This window comes from Cyanistes caeruleus, chromosome 15, assembly GCF_971803275.1.
Source record: "Cyanistes caeruleus chromosome 15, bCyaCae1.hap1.1, whole genome shotgun sequence".
Lineage (NCBI taxonomy): Eukaryota > Metazoa > Chordata > Aves > Passeriformes > Paridae > Cyanistes > Cyanistes caeruleus.
Genome location: NC_141715.1, coordinates 1,495,608 through 1,521,677, shown reverse-complemented (window position 1 = coordinate 1,521,677; position 26,070 = coordinate 1,495,608). Strand labels below are relative to the sequence as shown.

The following is a 26,070-nucleotide window of genomic DNA, read 5'->3' as shown; positions in this document are numbered from 1 at the left end:
TTTATTTTTAAGCAGAGCCCCTAAACCAGCTGAATTTTAGATTGATGTTAATTGCTTCCAAACTTGGCTTTATCAGCTTTAGTTTTCTCCTTTTGTTGCTGAAGGTGTTTTTGTGGCTTGAAAAGTGCAGAGCCCTCCAGCAGCTCTGTGTGCGGCTCATTAATCTTATCTTGACTTTGAGGAATGAGCAGCAAGGTGGGGGAACAAGGAATCAAATCGGTTGGATTGGTTGTGGTTGTTTGGAAGCAAAGGAAAAATCCCATTTTTTAACCCAAAGTGCTGCTACAGAGGCACGGGGAATGCTGGTCCTGACAAGGACCTCTCCTTGGGAAGGAATTGTGTGTTTGGTGAGTCCCAGATCCTGGGGTTTGCTGTGCTCCTGTTCCCTGTGGGCACCAGAACTGGGGGTGTTGGTGACTCCAGTTCCTGGTGCTGTGCACAGGCAGGAGGAGGCAGGGAATATCCTGAGTCTCCTCTCCTCAACCAAAGCTGGGAGAAACAGGAGTGTGAGTCACGGAGAGAGGGACCCAAAGAGCCATTCCTGGAGCTCCAGGGATGTCCTAGGAGAGGAGCTGGACCGTGCCCTCATCATCCCTCTCAGGACTCTGCCAGCCACTCGTGAGGAGGACAAGAGCTGGCCTGAGTGGTTGGAACCAAACAGGCACCAAAATGACCCAAAGTGTAGGAGATGGCAGGAGTTTGGGAAGAGTTGGTGTGCTCCGAGTGCCCTGGCAGTGGGGATGCATGGAAAGCAAACAGCTTAGGAGCCTCCAGCAGGCTGCAATAGAGGTGTTTATTCTTGTGTACACAAGCTCTTTTCAAAACCTCCCCAGCTCCTACACTTGGAGTCATTAAATCATTGTTTACCTCAAATCCTTTGATCACATTTCTGTTTAGGTGAGAAATAACAGGCTATAAAATGTCATTTAACAGGCCACAATCAGCCTGGAGCTCTCTTCCTCATTCCCTTTCCAAGGGAAGATCAACTCTAATCCTTCTGGAATATCAGCAGCATCCATCCAGAAAGGGATTTGCTCTTGCATTTCTGCACAGATAAATGAACTGATTGAGAAGATTTTCTGCCAAACTCTGTCTTCTCCACATGGTCCCCCAGGCTGGGGAAGGGGCTGGAGAATTCCTGAGGGAGCTGGGAAGGGGCTCAGCCTGGAGAAAAGGAGCTCAGGGGGCCCTTGTGGCTCTGCACAAGTCCCTGGCAGGAGGGGACAGCCGGGGGGGTCGGGCTCTGCTGCCAGGGAACAGCGACAGGAGGAGAGGGAACAGCCCCAGGCTGGGCCAGGGGAGGCTCAGGGTGGACAGCAGCAGGAATTTCCCCATGGAAAGGGAGCTCAGGCACTGGAACTGCCCAGGGAGGGTTGGATCCCATCCCTGGAGGTGGCACTCAGAGCTCTGGGCAGGGGACAAGGTGGGCATCATCTTGGACTCGATGGCCTGGGAAGGCTTTTCCAACCTCAGTGATTCCATGAAATGTTGTAAGGGGCCAGTTGCAAGAGGCTGTGGGGTTTGGCAGCTTTGTCCTCCCCGTGGCTGGAGGTGCTGAGGTGTTTGGGCACAGCAGGAACACTTTGGGAGGAATCCACAAACCGGGAGCACTCAAACACCTGGGGCACTTCTGAATCTGCAGCCACAGAGTTCACAGAGCATTCCCCACCTGCCAACACCAGGGCAAAGCAGGAAGGCTCAGGGAGGCAAGGAATGATAAACAGCCTCACTTTTACATTTTGTGCTTCCAGCCAAAAATTTCCAGTAGCCAGAAAAACCTTGGGAGAAAAGTTCTCTTTCCTAAATGCTCCCTCCAGCCCAGCCACTGCTCCATGGGGGAGTCATCAGCCTGGGTATTTTTCATATTGTTCAACTCTTTTCTCAGTTTCTAGGGAAACACTTTAAAGCACTATATTTATGGGAACATCTTTCCAAACACCTCCGCCAACACTTAATTAATGGAGTTTTTAAGCCTGGCTCCAGGTTCTGCAAATTAATAGCACGCTCTGCGATGGCAGCTGTGGAGCAGGGCAGACACACAGGCTCTGTAAATAAAGCTGGAGGTGCAGAGGGGCAGCTCCTGTGTCTGTGCTCAGCCCCGTGGGGAGGTCAGGCCAGCACACACCTCTGTGAGGTTTCATCTGTTCTCATTAGAGCAATCTCTGCACATGAAACTTCCCTGGACTGAAAGCTGGGCCACGAAAATGAACTTTTTGATGTCTTGCAATTTTAGCACAGAGAGGCAGTAAGAGGAGATCTGGAAAAGGCTGTGGAAGGAGGTGAAAACCACCCTAAAAACCAGGATATCCTGGGGCAGGACTGGCTCCAGAGCTTGGCAAAAATGGGCTGGACCTTATTGGCAGCTTTTGCCCAGGGCAGCTGCAGTGCCAGGGGCTTTCCTTGACTTTCCAGGGCTGACCCTCAGCACCGGGCTGGCAAAATTCCCTTTGTCCCCATGTTTGCATTGCCCTCTTCCCCAGGAGTGGATACTTCCAGGAATCAGAGACTTGTGCAGATGAGCAAGTTCCTGCTTAGCCACAATTAAACACAATTAACAAACACACCCAGAGGTTCCCAGGCTGGAGAAATGTGCTGGTTCTGACTGCTGGGTGGCATCTGGCTTCCATCTGAGCTGAGAGCTTGCACTTCCCATCCTCAAAACACCTTGACCTCCTCTCTTGTTTATCTGAAGTGAGAAATGTGATGAGGGCTTTGTGGAGAGTATTCAGAACATGCACTTAGCTGGGGATGTAGAAGGAGGTTTAAATAAAACAAGGAATTTAAGTGCTCTGCTCTTGAATCAAGGACATTGTGTCCTTGCCTAGAGAGGACACCTGTCTGGAGCCTCCACATGAGTGAGGGCCATAAAAATGAGCTGGCCAACCTCAGGGGCTGGAAAGTTTCTGGCTGCCACCACTGGAATTATCTTTACCAAACTTTGGTTTTCATAGTAAAGCTCAAAATTACCTGGGAACTGCTTTTGTGTGGCTTGGAGGGGGGTGTCAAAATGTATTCTAGAAATCAATGTTTTATGTCTGTGCCAAGTCTTCCATTAGCAGAGGTAACTGCAAGGAACTTTTTCGTTCCTCTGGAGGCTTGAAACTGGGAAACTCTCCAGGAAATATTAGAAGTTAGACAGCCAATAGCTGTATTTGTGTAAACAGGCAGTGGGAGAAGGGCACAGCCTGGATATTTTAATACCCAGCCTGATGCCAAGACCTTTCCAAGGGTCTTGACTAAATGCCTCTCATTTAACAATATTTTCCTGACTGAAAATACTGTTTGAAAAAGAAGAGCAGGAACTTCATGGTTGCTGATTTGAACATCTTGCAAGTCCCAGGTTTTGGGCAAAGATGGGAAGAAAGGTTTGAGAAAGAGAAGTCAGAATGAGAATGCTGAGAATGACTAAGAACTGCCTGAGGCGGTTTTGATCAAGAGGTAAAAAATTTCTGGTCACAGGCAAGTGCTTATTTTGGGGAAATTTTTACAGGAAAAGTTATAATAAGACAGGGCATTAAATGCTTTGATCCCAAAGGCAGCAGCACAACTCCTGAAGAGTTCTGAGCCCTGTGCACCCCAGTTCTGCACCTGGAGTTGCAGGAGGCGATAATTCTCAATTTCTCAATTCTGTGAGAAATCTGGGCACTCAGAGTATGTTTAGTATGGGCCTAAACCTTTATTTTCCCACTCTGTGTCATGGACCTGCATCCAGTCCCTCCCTGTTTCTAAACTGAGCTAAAGCTCGAGTTGTACACGTGTGTAATGGTGATGTCTCTGTGAGGTAAAATTATTCTATACAGTAGCCAAATTACAAACCTTCTTGTGCAGAAGTACACCCTGGACTCTGCTTTCAGCCCTTGGAGAATATGGAAGGGAAATTAAAGGCAATTATTGAGAATATTGGAAATGAGGTGCTTCATTCCCCTAGCTCCCCTGAGCACAGCTCCGTGGGGTTTGTTGCTGAACATTCAGCCGTGTGTGCGACAGGAGAGAGGCAAGAGCCACCTAGGAAATAGGCAGATAATCACATTATGATTATAGAATACACACCAAAAGTCAGGATTGCTCTTCTGCTTCTTTCATCATCCTCTGCTCACCATTAAACTGCTGTGTTTGGTGGAGGCCGTGGACTCACTTTGGAGGAGCAATTCTAATTAGGAACTGATCAAGAGATTCTGATGAAAAGCATGTTTGATCTTTGGTTTTATTCAGCATTTACAAAGCAGAGATGATTGTTACAATGTCTCTGCTGTTCTGTGTAGTGTGTCTAAATCCCTGCCTAAATCAGAGGTTTGGGTTTTTTTATTGTTGCGGAGCGTTTGGTGATTCCATTAAAATCCTCTGCACAGAATCCAAGCTCTCCCAGCAGAGCTGCTCCATCCCTCTGAGCATCCTGGTGCTTCCTCTGGGCTCTCTCCAGCTGCTCCACATCCTCCTCGTGCTGCATATCCCAAAGTGTTGAGTTGGTGTGAAAACAAAAGGGGAGCGTTCAGCACGTGAAGGGGACAGCTGGCTTCAAGTTTGGAGTCTTGCAAATATCTAATAAGGAAAAAAGACTAATCCAAGGTGCTGCAGAGCCCAGGTGGATGTGTCAGGGTGGGACTTGGGTGGCACAAGGGCTCTCCTGTGGAACTTGTTAGAGGATGCAAAACAAAGTATTTTGCAGCAGCTGCCTTTGCTCCGTGTAAATACTGTGATCTTAATCTCAGGCTGATTTCAGAAGTTAATTTTAGCTTATATTTTAGGTGACAGTCTAATGGGTTTTGAGGCTGGTGCTCACATACATCAGCCCTGCAGCGCTATCTGCTCGTGTGTGGGTGTAAATTATGTAACTCTTGATCTGCTGCCTGGCAAAGAGCAGAGCCAGGGCTCTGTCCCGTCCTGCAGGAGCAGACAGAGGTGTCTGGGCCACTTCATTCCCTGCAAGGAGAGCCCCCAGGGCTCAGGCAGAGCCCACAGCTCGCCAGGGCTGCCTTTATTTCCTCCCTCATTCCCCAAGTGCAAACTCTCTGTCTCAGACCACGATAAAGCATCTCCTTGTCCTGGATGAGTTTTCAGCCCCGATTTCCACTGAGCCAAGGCCCGAGGTTCTGCTGCTGCCGGCTGAGGAGGCTGCAGGAGCACACAGAGCTCACAGATTCCTGGGTTTGGCACCGTGTGAGAGCCTGGCCCTGCTCCCTCCAGCCCTGGGCACCAAAATGGAAAAAAAATAATCTCTCTAAAGCTTGGGAGAGCCTCCCAAGAGGGACACGGGGATGGGAAGGGTCTGGAGAGGCCACGGAGGAGCAGCTGAGGGCGCTGGGATTGTTCAGCTGGAGGAGGCCGAGGGGGGATTTTTCAGGGTTTGCAGCCCCTGTGACAGGGACAGCAGCCAGGGAAGGACTGGAGCTGGGCCAGGGGAGGTTTGGGTTGGATTTTGGGAAAGGTTCTTCCCCCAGAGGGTGCTGGCACTGCCCAGGCTCCCCAGGGAATGGTCCCGGCCCCGAGGCTGCCAGAGCTCCCGGAGAGCTTGGACAGCGCTCCAGGGATGGAGCTGGGATTGTCTGGGGTCTGTGCAGGGCCAGGAGCTGCCCTGGATGATCCTGTGGGTCCCTTCCAGCTCAGGAGATTCCAAGATTCAGCCACGGGGCCTGGAGTCTCCCGAGGTCCCCCCGTGTCTGGCAGCTCCAGCAGGTCCCCGTTCCCAAACCCCAGCACGCAGGGATTGACGGTGCCAGCCCACACACGGCAATTTCGAAAACATTTAAATAGCCTGTCTTCTTTGCTTCATCTTGACACAATTGGTTTTAATCAGTGTTATCAGCTGCTTCAAACACTTCTCTGAAGCTGCAGCTCTCAGCCTCCGGGAGATTCACGGAGCGGAGGTGCAGGGCTGGTGATGGTATCAGAAATTTTGTTTCAAACCAGCAGAAAAGGAGAAAAACCTCATCCCTTCTCTCACACCCCACCGCCACAATTGATTTTATTTATTTATTTTTTTTCCCCAAAAAAACCCCACTCAAATAAATGAATCACATGACCAAGTTATTTTGATACATGGAATGCTGTTTATTCCCGGCTTTTCAATACTTTAATTAATTTCAATCTGTTTCTAAAGCAGAAGTGAAGGACGTAATTGACTGGAATCAGCTCGAAGTTATCCTGCCATCTGCACGGGCTGAAGTGAAGCAGTGTAGCATTTAAAGGCATTAAAGGAAATTAAATGCTTCTGGATTAATGCTGAGTTCTGATTAATATTTTAGAAAAGGATGTGGTAACAGCTGGAAAGGCAGAGATCAAATCATCACTTCCCTATTGTCATGTTTCTGTACTGAGACGCATTATCACATTTACTCATAAAATAGCTTATCTTGATTTTTAGCTGCTTAAGACCTAACGATTCTTTTTATGCCTAGGACTAATCAGGGAAGCAGGAGAGAGGAAAGGCCAATGACAGCTTATTTGTGGTTATGAAATGTGGAGTTACAGAGGGAAAAGCCCTGGCTGGAAACGAATCAACTCTTCCCTGTATTCCCCACACCCGAGGGCATGGTTAAACCAATAAAACTCTTTCCTAGGCTCCCACTATTCCGAGCTTTTCATCTCCTCAAGGGAGGCTTGTGCACATCCCTTGTTGGGGAATGTTCCCTGCGGTGCCTGGGGATGCTCTGGGTTCCCTGTGCAGGCAGAGTTATCCCTTCCAGTCCAGAATGGGCCATCCTTGTACCAGCTCTGCTCCTCTGCCCCCCAAGGCTGGAATTATTTCTCTCTCCTCTCTCTGTGCTCTCAGCACGGAGCTGTTGGGAGGGATTTTCCCCTCTGTGCTGCTGTGATGTGGAATGAGAACCAAGGAATGTGCATGCTCTGACCCCCATGACTGATCTGTGCTCTTTAACTGCCACATAAAATATGCAAAAGCACTCGAGTTCATTTAGAAAAGTTGGGGTGTTTACAGGAAAGTGAAAATTGAGCTTGAAAAAGTAATTACCCTTCTTTTTACTTTCACGTTAATGACTGTGTAGAAGAGCTTTTTAAATATGTCCATATGTGGGTTTTAAGCATTCATTCCCCATCAGTATTTCACCTTTTTCCTTAAGTGATTTCTATATTCCTGCTAACCAGCAATCATTTTGCCTGAATCTCATTTCCTCATAATAGCAAACCCATCAATCTCTGCTTTATTAAAGAGGGGAGCAAGCTTGGAAGCCAGAGCACTCCGATTTGATAAAAGATGTTATGCAAACCATTGATTTTAATTTACAGCAATATCCACTTCTTCCATTATTAACAACTTGGAATTACTAAGACTGAATAATTAACATGTATTCCTGCTTGATGATGGATTATTTCAAAGGCAGGAGCAGCCCAGATGAAATCCCTCCTGCACCCCAGTGAGGTTTAATGTTCCCCAGGGGAGCAGTGCAAAATGGCACGAGAGAAACACTCCCAAAACTGATTTCAGAGCAAAATTTCCTCTCACAACTGTGCCAGGGGCAGTTCCTGCCCTGCTGGGCTCTGCTCAGAGCCTGGCTGGTGACCACTTCTGTCCAGGGCAGGGCTGTCTGTGATGCACAGGGTGGGAAATGTGGATTTGAAACTCCTGAAGGTGAGAAAAAAAACAAACCCAGGTGATATCTGGAGAGATTTGGTTCAGGGCTGCGCTCCTTTGGTGTTTCCAGAGCTTCTTTGGACGAGTAAAACTCAACATCTCCGTGTGCCAGAACTTTCTAATCTTTTTTAGCTTTTCTCCAAATCATGAGAACTCTGTGGGATAAAGTGTAAAAAGCTTGGGATGTCATTTAGTAAATAAAAAGTGACCCCAGAGTCAGTCAAGGTAAAAACAGAATAACGGTTCCATTTTTCAATTACCTGAGCAACCTCACAGCATTAATCCTGGGTGTCCAACACCAGCTCTGTGGGATGAGGAGAAATTTCCCTGCTGAATTAGTGTTGAGTGATGCTTTTAATGCCAGTTTTTCTCCAGCCACACTTGATAAGAAGTAAAACCCCCATTCTCACCTGTGTAATATAAAGTCACACAAGCAGGTGAAGGTTTGGGATGCAGTTTATTCAGGATATATCATTAGAAATAGCTTTAGAGGAAAAATAACTCAAAATTTTGTAATAAAACCAGGTTTATAAGGAATTTATTGCATGCTGGGTGTTACCTTCCTGCTTTGCAAGCTCTGAAAAAAAAAAAACCAACAAAAATTTTATTTGAAACAGCAAATTATTTGTAGAAATGCAGATTTAAAATATGGCTGATATTTTGTTTGGAGGTTTTGTGTTATTCTTCCTTTGTCTCTTCTTCCTCTTCATTAACTTAAAGAAATTATTGATCTCAGAGTAGGGGGAAATTGGACACATGGAAAAAAAAAATTTCCCTTTCCCTAACTCTGGAAAAATTACTGAGTAAAAAAAAAAAAAAAAAAAAAAGCCAGACTATTTTGTGTTTTGTAGCACAGAGTGAAGGGAAGAGAGGAAAAGGCAAAACATTATGTAGATTTCAAAATTCAAGATGTAAAATGCTTGTCTTGAGGAAAGCTTGAACCCATTAGTCCTTGTCACATCACATCAGGAGCTGCAGTGACAGACAAAGAGCGAAGGGGTTCAAACAGAAAAAGGGGAAATTGAGGTTACAGGGATGAAAAAATCCTTCCCTGGGAGGGTGGGGAGGGGCTGGGATGGAATTCCCAGAGCAGCTGTGGCTGCCCCATCCCTGGGAGTGTCCAAGGCCAGGTTGGATGGGACCTGGAGCAGCCTGGGATAGCAGAAGGTGTGGAATGAGAAGAGTTTTTAAGATCCTTTCCAACCCAAACCCTTTTATGCTTTTATGATACCAAAACCTTGGGGAAAAAAATGGGAAACAAAAACCCCAACAAACAACAAAATGCTTCTGCATGGAAAATAATGTCATTTATTTGTGTGAAAAGAGAATGGGAACTCAGGAGCTCTGAGCTGGACTGTCAGGAACAGCTGAGGGCAGCTCCTGAACAGCTCCTGTGTGGTGTGGGGGCTCATCCTGCGCTGGGCAGCCGGGGGTGCTGCTGGCTGGGGTGGGAATGGGGGTGGGAATGGGAGTGGGAATGGGAAAGGGAATGGGAATGGGAATGGGAATGGGAATGGGAATGGGAATGGGAAAGGGAATGGGAATGGCCATGAGAACGGGAATGGCAATGGCAATGGCAGTGGAATGGGAATGGGAGTGGCCATGGGAAAGGGAAAGGGAATGGGAATGAGAATGGGAATGGGAATGGCCATGAGAATGGGAATGGCAATGGAATGGGAATGGGAATGGGAATGGCCATGAGAATGGGAATGGCAATGGAATGGCGATGGGAATGGCCATGGGAATGGCAATTGGAAGGGCCATGGGAAGGGAATGGCCATAGGAATAGCAATGGGAATGGCCATGGATGGAAAGGGTTGTGGTGAGTGACAGGCAGGGGAGTGGCTGCTGTCGGCACCACCAGTGCTGGGCCACCCCTCCCAGGGCCACTGCAGCTCCTCTCCTTTTGTCTCCCCGGTGTGCTCGTGCTCCCTCCCAGTTCCAGTGAGGGCTTCGGCGTCGCGGGGAAGATCGTGCTGCTCTCCTTCGTCTCCGCCGTCATCCTGATGGCCATCCTGGGCAACCTGCTGGTCATGGTGGCCGTGTGCCGGGACAGGCAGCTCAGGTGAGCCCACCCAGGTGGCCCCAGGGGGACAAACCCAGTCCTGAGGAGCTGAGGGAGGTGTTCCTGCCTTGCAGACCCCTCTGCCCTTGGCTCACCCCGCAGCGCTGGCCCCGCTGTAATTCCCATCCTCGTCTTTTTCACATTCTCAGCCTAGAGAACCAGACAAATCAGTGGGAAGTGCAGCTAAGCAGCAATTCCCTGGAGAAACAGGTTGGCCTCTGCCCCTTTTCCATCTGGAATTTCCCAATGAGCTCATCATCACCGCACAGACCGAGGGCTGGTTGTGACTGTGCAGCAGCAGCACAACTTGGCAAACTCTGCCCATGATTTGAGGGGGTCACAATTCCTGTCTCAGGGCTGCTGCTAGCCCTGGGAATTGTCAGCCCAGCCTTAGGAGCAGGGAGAGAGATTTAACAGCCTCTATTCATGTGCTGCGTGGGATTTTTAATGGATTTAATTCTATTTTATTGTTGTGATTTAAAAAGTACTCTTCAAGTTAAAATTACAGCTTCAGTCTAGATTATTCTCAGTGCTTTCTGGAAGGATTTTCTCCATTTACAAGTTAAAATAAAATCCCCTCCTGCACCTCAGAGTCTCCAGTGCAAGCTGTGAGGCTGAGGCACATGCAGAGGCCTGTGAACATCCATTTGCATCCTCTGGGTGAGCAGAAAGGCGTATTTGGGCCAGGAAAATGTATTTATACATTTATTTAGCTTTAAAAATCAGGAGCAAGCTTGGGGTGACCATATAAAGTGAGCAGTGTGCTAGAGAGGAGCTTTTAGTGTGATGGGGCAGATTAAACCCAACCTCAGGCTGAAATCTCTGTCCACGTGTGGAGGCTGCTGCACCAAACCCAGCCTCATTTTGTGATCTGCCTTGCAGGAAAATCAAGACCAACTATTTCATTGTTTCCCTGGCCTTTGCTGACCTGCTGGTGTCGGTGCTGGTGATGCCCTTTGGAGCTATTGAGCTGGTTCAGGACAACTGGATCTATGGAGAGATGTTCTGCCTGGTTCGGACATCCCTGGATGTGCTGCTCACCACAGCGTCCATCCTGCACCTCTGCTGCATCTCCCTGGACAGGTACGAGCTGGAGAGTGGCACTGCTGGAAGTCTCTGCCGTGCTCTTGGTTATCCTCAGCTGCCAGAGGGTAAAGATGGACCTGCTTGGAAGGGCAGAGCAATAAATCTCTCCCTGTGGCTGGTTTTGGAGAGAATCCTGGTGAGGGCAGAGAAATTTAGGATGGGATGAGGTTTATGGTGAGGTTGTTCTGTGCACAGCTCTGCTGGCAGCACTGGCCTGGTGTGCTTCTGTTCCTTCCTTGAGGTAAAGACACCTTGAATGTGTCCACAGGTGGGACTGAGCCGTGGCAGAGGGAGGAGCAGAGGGGTTGTTCCAGCAGAGATTTCCTCTGCTCCCAGGGACAGGAGGAGAGGGAATGGCCCCAGGCTGGGCCAGGGGAGGCTCAGGGTGGACAGCAGCAGGAATTTCCCCATGGAAAGGGAGCTCAGGCACTGGAAGTGCCCAGGGAGGGTTGGATCCCATCCCTGGAGGTGGCACTCAGAGCTCTGGGCTGGGGACAAGCTGGGGATGGGGCACAGGATGATCTTGAATCTTTTCCAGCCTAAATCTCCTGGGAGTTCCTAAAAACTTTCCTTTCTTTCAAACTTTTCACCTAAAAATAAAGCCCAAAGCCTCAATAATTTATGGAGAGCAATTCAGTTTGACTGCTGTCTGCAGATTTTCAGGGTAAATGGCAGAACTTCCATAAGAGTTTTTCACAAGATAAACACTCAGTACAAAACATTTTGGCTATTCTGGTAATATTTAGAACTTTTTATTTTTTTGAGTTCTGTGTGGAGATCTCAATACCTTTAAAAACACTGTAACTTAGTATTGCTAACAGGGCCAAAAGAACCATAATTATCCTTGTCATTGTGACAGCTGATATTTAAAAACGTGGCATTTCAACATCTTGAGAGTCTGAGCGCAGCCAGACTTCAAAAAACAAGTTGCTTAACCTCTGTATTGATGGGCAGCACTGCTCTGGGGTGGGAGACAGGGCACCAGCTCAGGCAGTTTTGTATCCAGAGAGAAGCTGACATCCAACAGCCTCAGCTCCTGTCCTTATCTGCAAGTTTGGATGGCTGGAACACAAATGGGAAGCTCGTTATTTTCCAACCATTGACAAATTGCCACTCTGAGCCAATTACCAGGAAAGCAGATGTTGGGCACGGTGCTCTGGACGTGACCTTGCTCTCTGAAATGTTGGAGTTTGATTCTCCAGGCTCTTAATTAAATAGAGACGGTTGTGGAAAGAAGGGGAAAATGGGATTTCAGCCCTGGATCTGCAGCAGGGGATGGGGAACCTCCTGTGTGGGGGCACAGAAAGGAGGTTCCCCCTTTCTCCTGGAGACACCCCCTTGTCCAGAGCTGCTGCTGCTGCTGCTCCCTGTCCCCATCTGTCCCCAAGATCCTGGGACAGCCTTGGCTTGGAGTTGATGCTGTAGGGACACCCCTCCACCTCAGCCCTTGGCATTAAAGGGTCCTGGCAGAAACTTGCATTTCTCTGACATTTTTTAGTTGATTTGGGGTTGTTTTTTTCCACAGTGAGGCCTGATTGAGAGCAGTGTGAAGGGGCCAGGATAGATGAGGAGAAGGTGGTGGATGACCCCAAAAGGGCAGAGCAGGTGGATGAATGAGAGGTTTTTGTGGAGGGAAGGATGAGTCAGCCCAGCACGGATCCCCTCTGGGCTGCAGGGGTAGCACTGCTTCCTTCCCAGACCTTAATTCAATTTTTTTAGCTGTTTGCTCTTCTGTTCATTCAGAATTTATGGGAGTGTGCTGCTTCTAGTTGGTAATTTTTTTTTTCTGTGATCTATTTCCTGCCTTCTGTTTTATTTCAGGGCATGCTGGTGTGAGTTTTAAGGGTTTTTAAAGAAAACTGGGTGGTTAATCTAATCCTAAAGACTCTGTTTGGAAAACAATTCCCTTCAACAGATTCACAGGGTGTTGCTTGAGAAGACTTTTACCTGATAATGTCTTGTATCTATTTCCACTGCTGCCTCTGGAAAAGTAGGAAACAAGCACTGAGGCTTGAATTCTCAAAGGCATTGGAGAAATTCTGGAAAAATCACCACGTAGTAAACTGATTTTACTGCTCAGACACAGAGAGAAAAATACTGCAGAGAGCCTCTGTCAGTCTCATTTGGAAAAGGGAATTTCCAAGGTAGCAAAGGTATCTCAAGGCTCACTGAATCCAAAGTTTGCTGTCACTGCCTTAAGCTTTTTCATCATCTCTTTGATATTCTAATATATTAGAGAGATTTACCCTTGAAATATTTATTTACTGCATGTTTTATGCATACATGTCCATGCTCTGTGCCAGTGCAATAAAAAATAATTGCACTGCAGATAAACAGAGCCAGAAGCTCTGATGGAGTCTCCGAATACAGCGAACCTGTCAGGAGAGGCAATTTCCTCCTCCAATATTTGCAGACCAATTTGCAACGCAATTACTTCTCAAACTCTTTGGCGGGGCTGGGGAAGACAACAGAGAAACAAACAGGTCCTAAATGTCTGTGGGTTTGGGTTTGGATGCACATCTGGCAGCCCTTGATGCAGCTGGAGCATCCTCTCCCTGCCTCCTGCACCCTCCTGTCCCAGCCCAGCAAGGTCCCCCCAAGGCTGTGTCCCTAGGGGTGCTCTGTTTGCTGACATTTGCACACCACAAACCAGCCCTGGGTGTGTTCTGTGATCCCAAAGTGATCCCAAATTCGGGCACAGCCCCAAATCCCCGCAAAACCAGGGCTAAAGCTCGGCAGATGCACCCAGAGAGCAGAGCAGAGCGACAGATGCTCGCTGTGCTGTTTGCAAACATTAATTACCATTAATGGACTGTTCAGCCAGCAAATTAGCACAGTCCTGCGGGAGAGGTGATGTTGTGCAGCCTGCCAAGCCCTGTGGTGACATCCTGTGACAGAGCCCTGTCCCTGTGCCAGGGCACGGAGCGTGGCCCTGGGGGGCACAGGGTGGGCACTGCCCCTGCTCCAGCCCGGCTTTCCGTGCTCATCCCCTTCCCATGGCATCACAGACAGGCCCTGGCTGGTGCCCAGAGGGTGCCCAGAGGGTGCCCAGGCCATGGCTGGGAGCACAGGCTGTTTTCCCAGGGTGGAGGAAGCCTCTGTGCCCAGCGGTGCCCCGTGGAACATCCCCGGCTGTTCCTGGGGAGAACGATGAAACCTGGGGCAGCTGTCAGTAATTAATTGTTACAGTCTGATCAAATGCCCCAAATTCCAGCTGGAGTTCTGCCCAGGCTGGAAATTCCCTGTTTCACCTGGGTCTCAGACAGCTCAGGTGGGACAGCCAGAGCCTGTCCCCGAGGCTGTGAGGGGTGACACCGCTGTGGAGCTGTCCCTGCCTGGAAAACCATCCCAGGGTTTGCAGAATCCAGCTCCAAGAGCATTCAGGAAAATGCTCAGATTTTCTCCAGAGCAGATGGCCACAGGCTGAGGGATGCTCTGTCCTTTAGCAGTCTTTGCAAACCCTTCAGAAAACTTCATTTATTTTGCCACCCTTGCTGCCAATAACCCTCCAGCACCTCAGCCTCACGGGGACCGAGGAGGAGCCCTCTCTCTCCATTTGGCAACATACATTTGTTTGTGTTCCCTGCTAAATTTATCCAGCTCCAATTAACTGTTCTCTTTAGCATTTTTCTCAGTGTAATTATCTCAACACCAGCAGGCCGTTGTTTTTCTAATAAGAATTTAATTTTGTTAGATATAATCATTTTAGGACGTTTTCTTTTTCTGGACCAACGATGCAGAACTTTGTTTTCTTTGGCACAATGAGGGCCCAAAGCTTATTTACTTGGTGGGAAACAGGAAAATAGAAAGAGCTGTTCTTTCCAAAAAAAATGTTCAAATCTGGTTATACAGAGGCCAGAACCTGTTTTCACTGAAATACCAGCAACAGTAGTGTTGGATTAATTTCCCACAGGCACAAATAAATTGAAATGGTGGCTCCTTAGGTTCATCACTTGGTCAGGGCTCAACTGGAGACTCTGTCCCAGTCTGGATTCCCTGAGGGACAAGGACAAGGGCAGTGACTTCCCACTGACAGAGGCCTTGGCTCTTGCACCTAACTCTGGGAGAGACACCCACAGTTTTCCAATCCTTTTGTCTTCTTTTTTTAAGTTTCCCCATCCTTTTATCTTCTTTTTTTTCCAGTTTTCCTGTCTTTTGGCTTCTTTTTTTCCTAGATGATTGAAGAGGGGGGGTGAGCTATTACTCAGTGTGAGCGTTGTGTGTCTCATCCTGGCCCCAGTGATGATCCAACATATGCTGTGCACATCATTTTCCATATGCACATGACACCAAATGTTTCCAAGTGTGGGCCACCCCCAGAGCCAGGCTGTTAATAAGGGAGGGGGTGGATTTGTCTGGCTGTGAGAGCTACAGAGCTCCTTGCAGGGTGGTGCCTGCAGGCTCCAAACCAGGGAGATGCTTTCATATCTCCCCAAGGGCAAGGAATGATCTGCTGCAGCTCAGTGATTCTATTTCTGCAGTGCCCAGGAGGTGAGGAAGGAGCAGTGGTGTGGTCAGAGTCTCAGCAGGCCCCAGGCAGGAGCTGAGCACTCCAGGGCAGCTTTTCCTGGGATTGAGGAGGTGTTGGGATAAATAAAGAACTCCTTGCCACTGCCCACAGCTGGATTGTGCTGCTGTCAGTCACATCCAGGGTGTGGAGCTGCACTGGTTCCAGTGCCCGAGGGAAGATGGAAAAGAGAGTGCCAGGACAAGGGAATGGCTTCCCACTGCCAGAGGGGAGAGATGGGATTTGGGAAGGAATTCCTGGCTGCCCCTGGATCCCTGGAAGTGTCCTTGGAGCAGCCTGGGATAGTGGGAGGTGTCCCTGCCATGGCTGGGGGGGGAGTTAAATTATCTTTAAGGTCCCTTCCCTGTGATTCTGTGATTTCTGCAGTGGCCAGATGATTTGGAAATCCATCCAAATGATGGATTTCTTCTCTTCAGCCACCTGTAAAATGTTAGCATTTGATTGATTCCTGTGGCAAATGTCTGATAGGGGAAAGGAGAAGTGTTATAATAACCTTTGCTTTATTGGAAGAGCTGCAGCTCTGGGAAGGGATTCCTGTGTTTCCCCTTCAGTGGAGAATGTCATTGCAGAGGAGAGGAGGTTTCACATCAGCTGCTCTGCTGTAGGTAACGGGGAAGTGAACATTTGCAAGCAACTTGACTGATAATAGAGAGAATTAATATTTAATTTGGCCTGGACATGGTATTAATCATGTGTATGTATTGCATTTTCTGCTCATCCATCACACTGCCACAGCAGCAGATAACAGATATTCCTTGTGAAAACAGCTCTGCCTTGAAACGAAGCAGAAATACAGAGCATGTCTTTATTCCAGCCTCTGACTAAAACTATTGATAATCTCACAGATATAATTACTTTTCTCCCAGTGAATAAATAGCTGCTTAAACACTCAGGCCACCACATACATCAAACCACCAGCTCCTGCAAAAACTGTGACTTCCAAGCCTTCTTCCCAGCTGTTATCTGATTCCTAGGGTGGAAACCCTGCTGGGCTCTGGAGAAGTGGGTGCTGTGTTTCTCTGCCTCCCTCTCCATCCCACAATTGTCACCCACGCCCTGCTCAGGGCACTTTGTCACCCAAAACAGTGACAGGAGGAGCCCAGCTCCACTCCCTGAGCACAGGGGAAGTTCTGCTAGCAGCCCCGGCGAAAAGGAAATAAAATGAAATCTTTTGACACGAAAGTGGAGGAAAATTGCTGCTGAATCACAGGGAGGGAAGAAATATGAGAGCTTAAGGTGTCATTTTTACAGGCATAATTTTTACTCTAATGGCCTTTAATAGCAGGAGCAATTCAGTGTAATTCTTTCAGCTGCAGCAGAGAGAGGAGCAGAGAAATGTGATCACTCAAACTGCTGGCAAGAATTGTTTTCCTGCTGTAGTTAATTAGCAGTGTACAGTGGTTTTTCCCTTCCTGTTTGCTTATCCAGCTTGTCAAAGGGTAGCTGCTGTCTTGGCTGGTTTTATCCTTTTATTTATTGGATTTCTTCTTTTGCCCTTTCTGCAAAGAAATGGAGTCTCTTGTGCCTTGGCTTTGATGTCTTTGATGTCCAGCACTTCCAGTGGGTGACTTTGAGATAAGAAACAATTCAATAATTTAAATATATATATATTTTTTTAATATAGATCCTTTGTGTTGAGAGTCAGAGGAGCAGCTTTGATGCCAAGGGAAGCTCCCTCTGTCCCAGTAAACATGCAAAAAGTTCCTGTTGGAATTCAAAGGTCATTTCCTGGGACAGGGATCTGCCCCAGCCGAGCTGGAGCTCCACGAGAGGAACATTTCACCCACAGGTCTAAAAGAGCAGCTCCTGGCAAATCCAATTTCTTTGGAAGTGCAGCTTTCCAGAGGCACAAGCTGATTTTTCATGCACACAGGAAACCAGAGGAGAACAGAGGAATTATCAAATTGCAGGAGTTGAATGCTTGTTTCAGCGTTTTTCCCCTGTGACATTTTGAATCTTGTTTCAAAGAGACTTTTAAGGAATGTTTTCTTTTGACACTTTGATATTATTTCAAGCCTCTGTGTGGAATATATCATCTGATTTTATCAAAATAAAGCAGTTCAGTTGACTCCACATGACTTTAATAAAAAAAAAAAAACAACTTAGGAAAAAACAGAAATTCTTATATTTTTGTGCCTGTTTAGGACAAAGCTCTTGGGTCCCACTCAAATCTTGATTAAATAAATGCACATCTCAAAGAGCAGCCCTTTAACACACGTGTGCTTGCTAATTTAATGCCTCTAATTCATGGTTCTGCCCTCCTCATACCATTTTTAACAGAGTCTGCTAAATCAAAATATTCAAAGAGCAAAAAATATTTTATTGGGAACCTGAGACTGATTGTCAGGCCAGGACCACTGAAAGTCTGCAACTGGGTATTTGCTGATCTGGTTTTCTTAGGGATAAATAATAATTTCAGAGGCAGAGATTTCCAGTTTTAGGCTTGCTACCCCTTCCTGATGTAGAGATCCACCTGCAGGGATCAAACAAACAGAAAATTTGATTTCTTTTCTCTTTGAGAAGACATTTTTAGGTCATAGCTGGTTTAGGAGCAGGGACCTGTTGTACTTGGGATATTTTGGATGGGTCAGGAGGAGGGAGGAGAGGTCAGGCCACATCCCCTTGAGGGTGCCAAGACACCTTTGGGAATGTTAAAGCCCAGCTGGAAAAGAGGTGGATTCCTGGAAAATGGAACAACACTCTTCATTTTACCGACATTTTCACAGCTTTGGGAGACTTTGTTGATTTGTGGTAACAGCTTTTGCAGCCTTGTCAAAATAAATGTCCAGCACAGGAAATCCAGCTGGAAGGAAGGGATATTCCTTGGAGGGTGGGGACATCCTCAGTGCAGAGGGAGAGCAGGGCTGATTATGGAACCTCTCCCTTGCCCTGGGACCTCAGACAGCCCAGAGCATTTACCTGTGCCTCAATCTCCCTGGCTGGAAAGCAGAAAACTCTGTTTTTTCTTTGCAAGTCCCAAGTTCCTGCATGAGAGACCCAGCAGAAGCGGGCTACAGACTCCTGTTTTCCCTCTGGTTTGAAAGGCAGGAGAAACAGCTGGAGAAAGGGCTTTACAATTTAATTTTTAGGAGGCTTGGGAGTCTCCTCTGACCTTTTTCTGTCCTGTTGTTGCCCTGCAGGTACTATGCCATCTGCTGCCAGCCCCTGGTGTACAGGAACAAGATGACCCCGCTGCGCATCGCGGTGATGCTGGGAGGCTGCTGGGTCATCCCAACCTTTATTTCCTTCCTCCCTATCATGCAAGGCTGGAATAGCATTGGCATCATTGACCTGGTGAGTAGCCAGGGACGGACACCAATCCAGTGTGTTGGGTGCTGGATGTTCTTTAAAAAGCAAATTTTCAGGGAAAGGGGAAAAGAAGGAGAAACTTCTTGTTGCCAGTGCAGGGGGGCTGCTGAATTTTTGGAGGGGATCTTTAAGGGGGGGTGGCTCTGTCCTGGAAGGACTGAGTGGGTGGTCCTGGGAGAGGATTTTACCAAACTGACTCTCAGTTCAGTAAGGAATCCTTGGGAAAAAAGGCCAAGCCCCAGCTGAGCCCTGACAACACCTCAGGAGTCCTGGGTCCCCTTGGCCTTTGCAGCTCTCGCCTAAACAAGAAGCAGAATGATTCTCTTGGTAGAATAAACAAGAGCTGGTAGTGCCAGGACAAGGGAATGGCCAGAGGCAGGGTTAGATGGGATACCAGGAAAAAATCCTTCCCTGTGAGGGTGGTGAGGGCCTGGCTCAGGGTGCCCAGGGAGGTTGTGGATGTGTCCAAGTGTCCAAGGATGGTTGGACGGGGCTTGGAGCAACCTGCTCTAGTGGAAGGTGTCCCAGCCCATGACAGGGAGTAGCACAAGATGATCTTTAAGGTCCCTCCAAAACCAACTCTGATTCCCACTTCCTCCCTCCTTATCCTCCCCTCCGCACCCCAGATCCAGCAAAGACAGTTCAACAAGGCCTCCAACTCCACCTACTGCATCTTCATGGTGAACAAGCCCTACGCCATCACCTGCTCCGTGGTGGCCTTCTACATCCCCTTCCTGCTGATGGTGCTGGCCTACCACCGCATCTACGTGACGGCGCGGGCACACGCGCGGCAGATCCGGCTGCTGCAGCGCGCGGGGAACCCGGCTGAGCCACGGCAGCACCCCCAGGAGCCACGGCAGCACCCACAGGAGCCACGGCAGCACCCACAGGAGCCACGGCAGCACCCCCAGGAGCCGCGGCAGCACCCCCAGGAGCCGCGGCAGCACCCACAGGAGCCATGGCAGCACCCCCAGGAGCCACGGCAGCACCCCCAGGAGCCACGGCAGCACCCCCCTGACCAGCACAGCACCCACCGCATGAAAACCGAGACCAAAGCTGCCAAGACCCTGTGCATCATCATGGGCTGCTTCTGCCTCTGCTGGGCCCCGTTCTTCGTCACCAACATCGTGGATCCCTTCATAAACTACACGGTGCCCGGCAAGCTGTGGACGGCCTTCCTGTGGCTGGGCTACATCAACTCGGGCTTGAACCCTTTCCTCTACGCCTTCCTCAACAAGGCTTTCAGACGTGCCTTCCTCATCATCCTGTGCTGCGGCGACGAGCGCTACCGAAGGCCTTCCATCCTGGGCCAGACCGTGCCCTGCTCCACCACCACCATCAACGGCTCCACGCACGTGCTGAGGTGAGCGCGGCCCCGTGCTGGGGTGAGCGTCGGTTTTGTCGTGTCTCTGTGGTAAAAATGGGAAAGGGATGGGGCAAAAGCAATCCTGAGGGTGCTGGGATGGGGTTTGGAGGGAGCAGGTTCTCCAGAGGCCTGCCCAGGAGAACAGGAGGATGTGCCAGTGTTCTCTTGGGAGGATGTTCTAGAGCTGGGAGATTGGGAAGTTGTGTGTGGATTTTGGTGTCATTTGTGTAGGGAACAATTTGATGCCTGCTGTATCTTCTTTAGGAAAGGGAGCAAAAGTTTCTGTAAATGTGTGGGATTTTACAGCTGGTTTTTGTCCCCTGGCAGGGAGAGCAGTGGAAAGAGGGACAGAGCTTGTGCTGAACTCAGCTGTGACAAAAATTAGCACAATAATGAACTGTAAATAGGTGGGGGTTTCTGGGTGTTCAGGGTTCTGTGCATCACCAGACTGAAAAAAAGCCAAAATCATCCGAAAAATGCTGTGTTCCCCTTGAAACAGATTGTTTACATTTCTTCTGTCATGAGTAGATATTTATTCAACACAAACCAACAAACTCCTGCCTCCATGAATCATTAAACTCTCGTACAGCACAAGTGGATGGGGAGCCAGGTCAGCATTGCTGGAATTCCTGGATAAAACAAGTTGTGAAATTTTACCACAGTGAAGAAGATGACTTTGGGTGAAATATATTTGAGCAATGATCAGAGCAGACAAACTCTGGAACATCTGGGTCAGGGAGGTCACTCTGGTGTGCTCCCATTTCCCCTCAGAAGTGCTCAGAGCACTGCATTGGTCTCTTCAGGGAAAGCTCTAGTGAGAGCTTTATTTACCACTCATTTTCCAGCACTGAGAGGTCTCCAAATGTCAATTGGATTTCTCCTAAGGAAAAAAAAAAAAAAATCCTGATTTTTCTCTTGAAAGAGCCAAGAGAAACAAAGTGGGGAAAAACAAACAAGCACTTTGTGGGGGCTGGAACTGCAGTGAACCCCAGCATTCCCTGCTGCCACTGGAACGGGAGGGCAGCAACTCAGGCCTCCAGTTTATAGAGCTTTTACAGCTCCACAAGTGCATTGGAATAAAAGGAAATCCCTGCTGGTTGTAGGAATTGAGGTCAGAGTTGTTGTGGAGCAAAAGGATGAGTGATCACAGAATTCTGGAGTTTCTGTGGGTGTTTGAATGGTCTGTGCTGGTTTTGTGAATGGTTTATGGTGGTTTTTGAATGGTTTGGGATGGTTTTTGAATGGTTTGTGCTATTTTTTGAATGGTTTGTGCTGGTTTTTGAACGGTTTGTGCTGGTTTTTGAACAGTTTGTGCTGGTTTTTGAATGGTTTGGGATGGTTTTTGAGTGGTTTGTGGTGGTTTTTGGATGGTTTGGGATGGTTTTTGATTGTTTTGGGATGGTTTTGTGAATGGTTTGGGATGGTTTTTGAATGGTTTAGGATGGTTTTTGAGTGGTTTGGGATGCGTGGCTCTCATCCAGCATTCCCCAGAGCACAGGGTGGTCCTGGGGGATGGAGCAGTGATCCCACCCCACCTGTGAGGGTGGGATTTCAGGGGCTGCAGCCCTGGCTCAGCTCAGGAAGGGCAGAGGTTGCTCCTCAGAGCTGCTCCTGGTGCACCCAGCAGGTCTCTCACAGATCTGGGCTCACAGGTAAAACATCTCCTCCTGTTCCTCTGTCCCCCATCCTTCCCTGGGCACTAAGGCAGAGACCACGGAGCTTCCCAAGGCACAGCAGCACACTCAGTGCTGGAAAGGGTTAACATCTCTGCCTGGCAATTTTAATGATCCTGCAAGATGAATCAGAGCTCTGACAGGTTCTTCACTACAAGTTCATTAACCCCACATGGATCCCTCTGCCTCGCTCTTCCCTCCATTCCCCAGTGCTCCCTGTTTCACACTGGATGTGCACTGGGCGTTTTTGGAGGCATTTTGGAATCAAGAGTAGAGTTTTTGTGCTGGTGGCACCTGCAGAGCTTTGGGGTCTGTGTTGTCCCTTCTCCAGCAGTTCCTTTACTCATGGCACCGTCAGGAAAGAACTTCCCCCCTTGCCAAGGAGCTGATAAAGCACATTCCCACTAATTTTTTTTTTTTTTTTTTTTATGGAAATTCCTCAGCAAAAGCTTGAGAAACACAGCAAATGATGAGAATTTTAAAATGGTGATTTCAGTGATATTTCATTCATTTTGCCCAGGGCAGGGCAGCCAGAGGTTGCTCAAGATGTGTTTTCCACTCCAGAGGTTTCAGTTCAGGGATCAGCTCCCTGTGCCAGCAGAAGTGGCTCCAGACCAAGCCCCAGCTGAGGGGATCTGATTGCTGCCTGGAAATGCTAATATTGTTAAATAGTCAAGAGGTAATTTGGTTTTCACCTAAATTTCATTAGCTGCCAGCCTCTAAAGGGATTCTCTAAAACTACGGGGGATGATTAGACTCAACAACAACTAAAACAAGAGTTTTGTCATTTATTAAAGGAGCTTTTTAATTTTTTAATGAAGCTTTGCCAATATTTACATCCAAACTTTGGTTCCAGTTTCCCTGGCGTGGTTTTCCAGCCTTTGTGTGAATTCCCTGTGCCTGGGGGGCTGCCAGGGGTCCTGAGCAGGGCACAGGGAGCTGTGACCATCAGAGGTCCCTCAGATTTGGGCTGAGTCAGGGAGTACAGGGGAGATTTGGGATCTGCTGCAGGATCCAGGAGCAGAGGAGCCCTCAGGTCTGGGAATGTGGGGGTCCCACAAAGCCCAAGGGTCAGAGGAGCCTCCTTCCCCCAAACCCTGCTCCCCAAAGAGCAGCACACTGCTGAAGCCTTGCCCCAGCTCCAAAAATGCCTCACTGGAGGGAACAGAGAGCTCCTGATAAGAGAAAAGCTTCTTGTAATTGTGCTGAGTGAAATCAAGATATTTATCTTATTTCCTACAAAGGAGAGAGGGGATTAGAGTTTTAAAATACCACAGTTTCCTTCAATTTTCGAAAGATAATCTCTTTCAATATGCCTGGATGTTGGAAAAAGAGATTAGAGTGAAGCTAAACCCCTTTTTGTTATTTGGCCTAATACAAGTTGAGGATCAGAAGTTGTGCAGCAGTTTGTGTCTGGTGGGGAGGCTGAGGCTCTGCAGGGCACCTTGAGCTTTGAAATGAAATGAAACTCTGCTTTTAACTTTTAACTCTGCCTTTAACTGCACCACTGGTGCTTTGGGAAACAGAGGCAGCTGTGCTGTGGTGGGGCAGGATCTGCCTTGCAGCTGGAATTAGGGATCCATGTCCCAGAGCAGATCCCTGCTGGCCCCATTCCCTGCAGCTGGAATGTCCAACAGCTCCTCCTGACCAAGCCCAGACCTGCTGGAAACTTCCCACTTAAATAACAAGGGTCATTAATTTGTTATTAAATTGTTATTTAATTGTTATTAAATCCACACCTGCACTGAGATAAACCCCAGACATCCCTCACAGCACATTCTCAATCCAGCTCCCAGTCCTCTGCCAGTCTCTCCACTCATTCCAGAGGTCCAAAACAGGATTTAAAACTCATTTTGGTACCTGAATAAACTCCATTATGGATAGAAATTTGCTCTCCACCTACTTGCCTTCTGTTTCAAGTGACCTTTGAATGTGTTGGGCTGGTTCTCTCCTCTCCAGAGATTAATTTGGTTTATCAGCAAAGTGTTCTCAGCATGTGCAAAGAGCTCCACATGCCTTAGGGTTAGAAATTCTATAGAAACCTCAGCAATTATTGCCATGTTCTCAGGGCAGCAGTATCTCCAACTCAGAGCTAATTGTGTAAGTGCATTTTAATTTTAGGTTCACTTCTCTGTTCTTCTTTTCAATAATTCTCTTCATTTCTGATTGCTAGAGGAGAGTTTATTTAAGCATCGTGTGCAGCACCCCATTGTAAACTCACAATGTGGAAAAGCTTCCCTGTTGCTGGGTTAAAATTGCTTTTAAGGCTTTTGGGGTGTCTGTGGGAGAGAAAACCTTGTTATTCCCAAGATATTTTGGGCAGAAGTTTGGTATTTCCAAGAAGGTGTCAAGGACTTCCAGCACATCTGTTATGATCTGATTGATTTTAATAATTTGCCATTTTGGGGATCCTGCCCATTGCTCACCCACCTGTGATCCCAGCCCTTGGGCAGCTCTGAGCATCTTTCCACCTTCAGCATTCCGTTTCAAAGCAGAAAAATGGCATTTTGAGGGTTTGGTTTGATTTATTTGGCTCAGCAAAGGCGATCCTTGCCACCATCTGCTGCTCAGTGCGTCCTGGATGGGTGACCTGCCCTGGGAACTGATCCAGAGCCAGGCTGGCTTTGGGGTTGCCACCAGTAAAGCTGCACTATGGAAATGTGGGAATTACATCCTGCCCTGCAAATATTCCATCCCTATTAAAGCCAGCTGATTCAGGCTGCTCCTGCACGAGCTGATGATTTCCAGTCCTCACTTCTGCATTAATCTTTCTGCTCTGTGGCCAGGACAGACCATCCCAGCCATGCCAGAAAGGAGCATTTTAAGATGCAGGTAACCAGATTTAGGAGGCAGTTTGGGAACTCCCCAGGGACTCCTACTCTGGATTAATCAAATTGGATTCCAGGAGGCACAGACACATTGCAGGCACGGGTTTGAAATGAGTTTTGCACAGCAATCCTTGGGATAGGCTTGGCTGTATAATTTTTCCTTGCTCCAGCAGGACTGGGTTGGGAATGGGAGCATTGCTGGGGTTCATCTGGAATTCCTCCCTCTCTCTGCTGCTGTTTCCCCTCAGAGAAGGCAGAGTTCCCCTCTTGCTTCTTTCAGCCTTCCTTGGCAGTGTTTCCCAAGTCAGTCATGTCCCTGGAGTGTGGATGTTGTCTGACACTGTCACTGACAGCCTTTCAGAGATGTTCCTGAGGATTTGGCAGAAGGGTTGTTAATGAGGCTGTTAATTTGTGTCACTCCACTGAGCCATCAAAGCACTTCAGGAGCTGCAGAGCAGCGGCACTAAAGAGCTTCTTGCTTTTTCTGTGAAGTATTTGAGTTATGTGGAATCGCTGAGGCTGGAAAAGCCCTCCCGGGCTGAGTCCCTGCCCAATCCCCACCCTGTCAACAGCCCAGAGCACCGAGAGCCACATCCAGAATTCCTTGGACACCTCCAGGGATGGGGATCCAAACCTCCCTGGGCAGCCCCTGACATTTTTTGTGTATTTTGCCTTGATACGATGTCACAGCCGAAACGATGTGACGTCCACACAGGAGCGTTTTCCTGCTCTGAAATCCTTTTTTCTCTCAAAATGAAGTCTGACAATTCCTTTAACCTCCATGCTTTCCAAGCTCTGACTCCTGGCAGTGCTTTCCCCACCACTGAAGTGAAGCCACTTCTGGAAAAACACATAAACAACAGGTTTAAGTGCAATGCACACCAATATATTGTGGAGATTTATTTAGGGATTGGAGGCAGCAATATGGATTTGTCCCTTTGCAAAGCTACGTGAAACAGAGCAGAGCCAAACAGCCAAACTCAAGTACAAAAGAAAAGAAAAATCAAGAAACTGCTCATGTCTCATATTAATGTTATCTATGAGTAACTTTATCACTGATTGATCTGTCAGTGCACAGGAACAGTCCCAGTTTCCACTGATATATTAAAGGCACATTAATGCATTCGGGGAGATTCATGCCCCGTGCTGCTTTTGTGACAGGCTTTTATAGCACATAGTTGGTATTTATTAGCAAGGAAAGCACTTCATAACGCTGGGATCCAACGTCTGCCACGAGAACTGCACAAAGCAACTGCTCCACAGGCAGGAAAGCAATTAGGAGTGACACTTGCACGAGTGCTGCCAGGAGATCTTCAGGGAGCTGCGTTCCACCCAGCCAGCAGGGCTCTGGGGCTGGAAGTGGGAATGTTTTATCCAGCAGGAGCGTCCTGTGCACCTCCCCAGCCAGGGATGCACCTCCTGCAGCCCCTGGGCATCCCTGGAGATCCATCCTTGGGCACAGCCCTGCTCAGCCTCTGTGGGAGTGAGGAAAACTCCAGGCACTGATCTCTGCTCTGGGACAGCAGCCAGGGAAGGGCTGGAGCTGGGCCAGGGGAGGTTTGGGTTGGATTTTGGGAAAGGTTCTTCCCCCAGAGGGTGCTGGCACTGCCCAGGTTCCCCAGGGAAT

General features: G+C 48.3%; 1 protein-coding gene and 1 long non-coding RNA gene across 6 annotated transcripts in view; one reads left to right on the top strand and one right to left on the bottom strand.

Annotated features, from left to right (window-relative positions):
* Positions 1-26,070, top strand: part of HTR4 (5-hydroxytryptamine receptor 4) — a 70,413-nt gene that overhangs the window by 24,162 nt on the left and 20,181 nt on the right. For all 5 annotated transcript variants that reach the window (XR_002867862.2, XM_086851575.1, XM_086851573.1 and 2 more), the window contains 4 exons: positions 9,528-9,653; positions 10,536-10,736; positions 18,408-18,561; positions 19,203-19,939. Coding sequence is in view for 4 of the 5 variants with exons in the window: in XM_086851575.1 (XP_086707701.1) it covers positions 9,528-9,653; positions 10,536-10,736; positions 18,408-18,561; positions 19,203-19,939 (1,218 nt within the window). In the remaining variant the exon portion in view is untranslated. The remainder of the gene's footprint in view (positions 1-9,527; positions 9,654-10,535; positions 10,737-18,407; positions 18,562-19,202; positions 19,940-26,070) is intronic.
* LOC147650322 (uncharacterized) lies at positions 17,567-19,696 on the bottom strand. Its single transcript, XR_015276671.1, has 2 exons — positions 19,611-19,696; positions 17,567-17,740 (listed from the first exon to the last, which is right to left on the bottom strand). It is a non-coding gene; the product is annotated as an uncharacterized LOC147650322 (long non-coding RNA).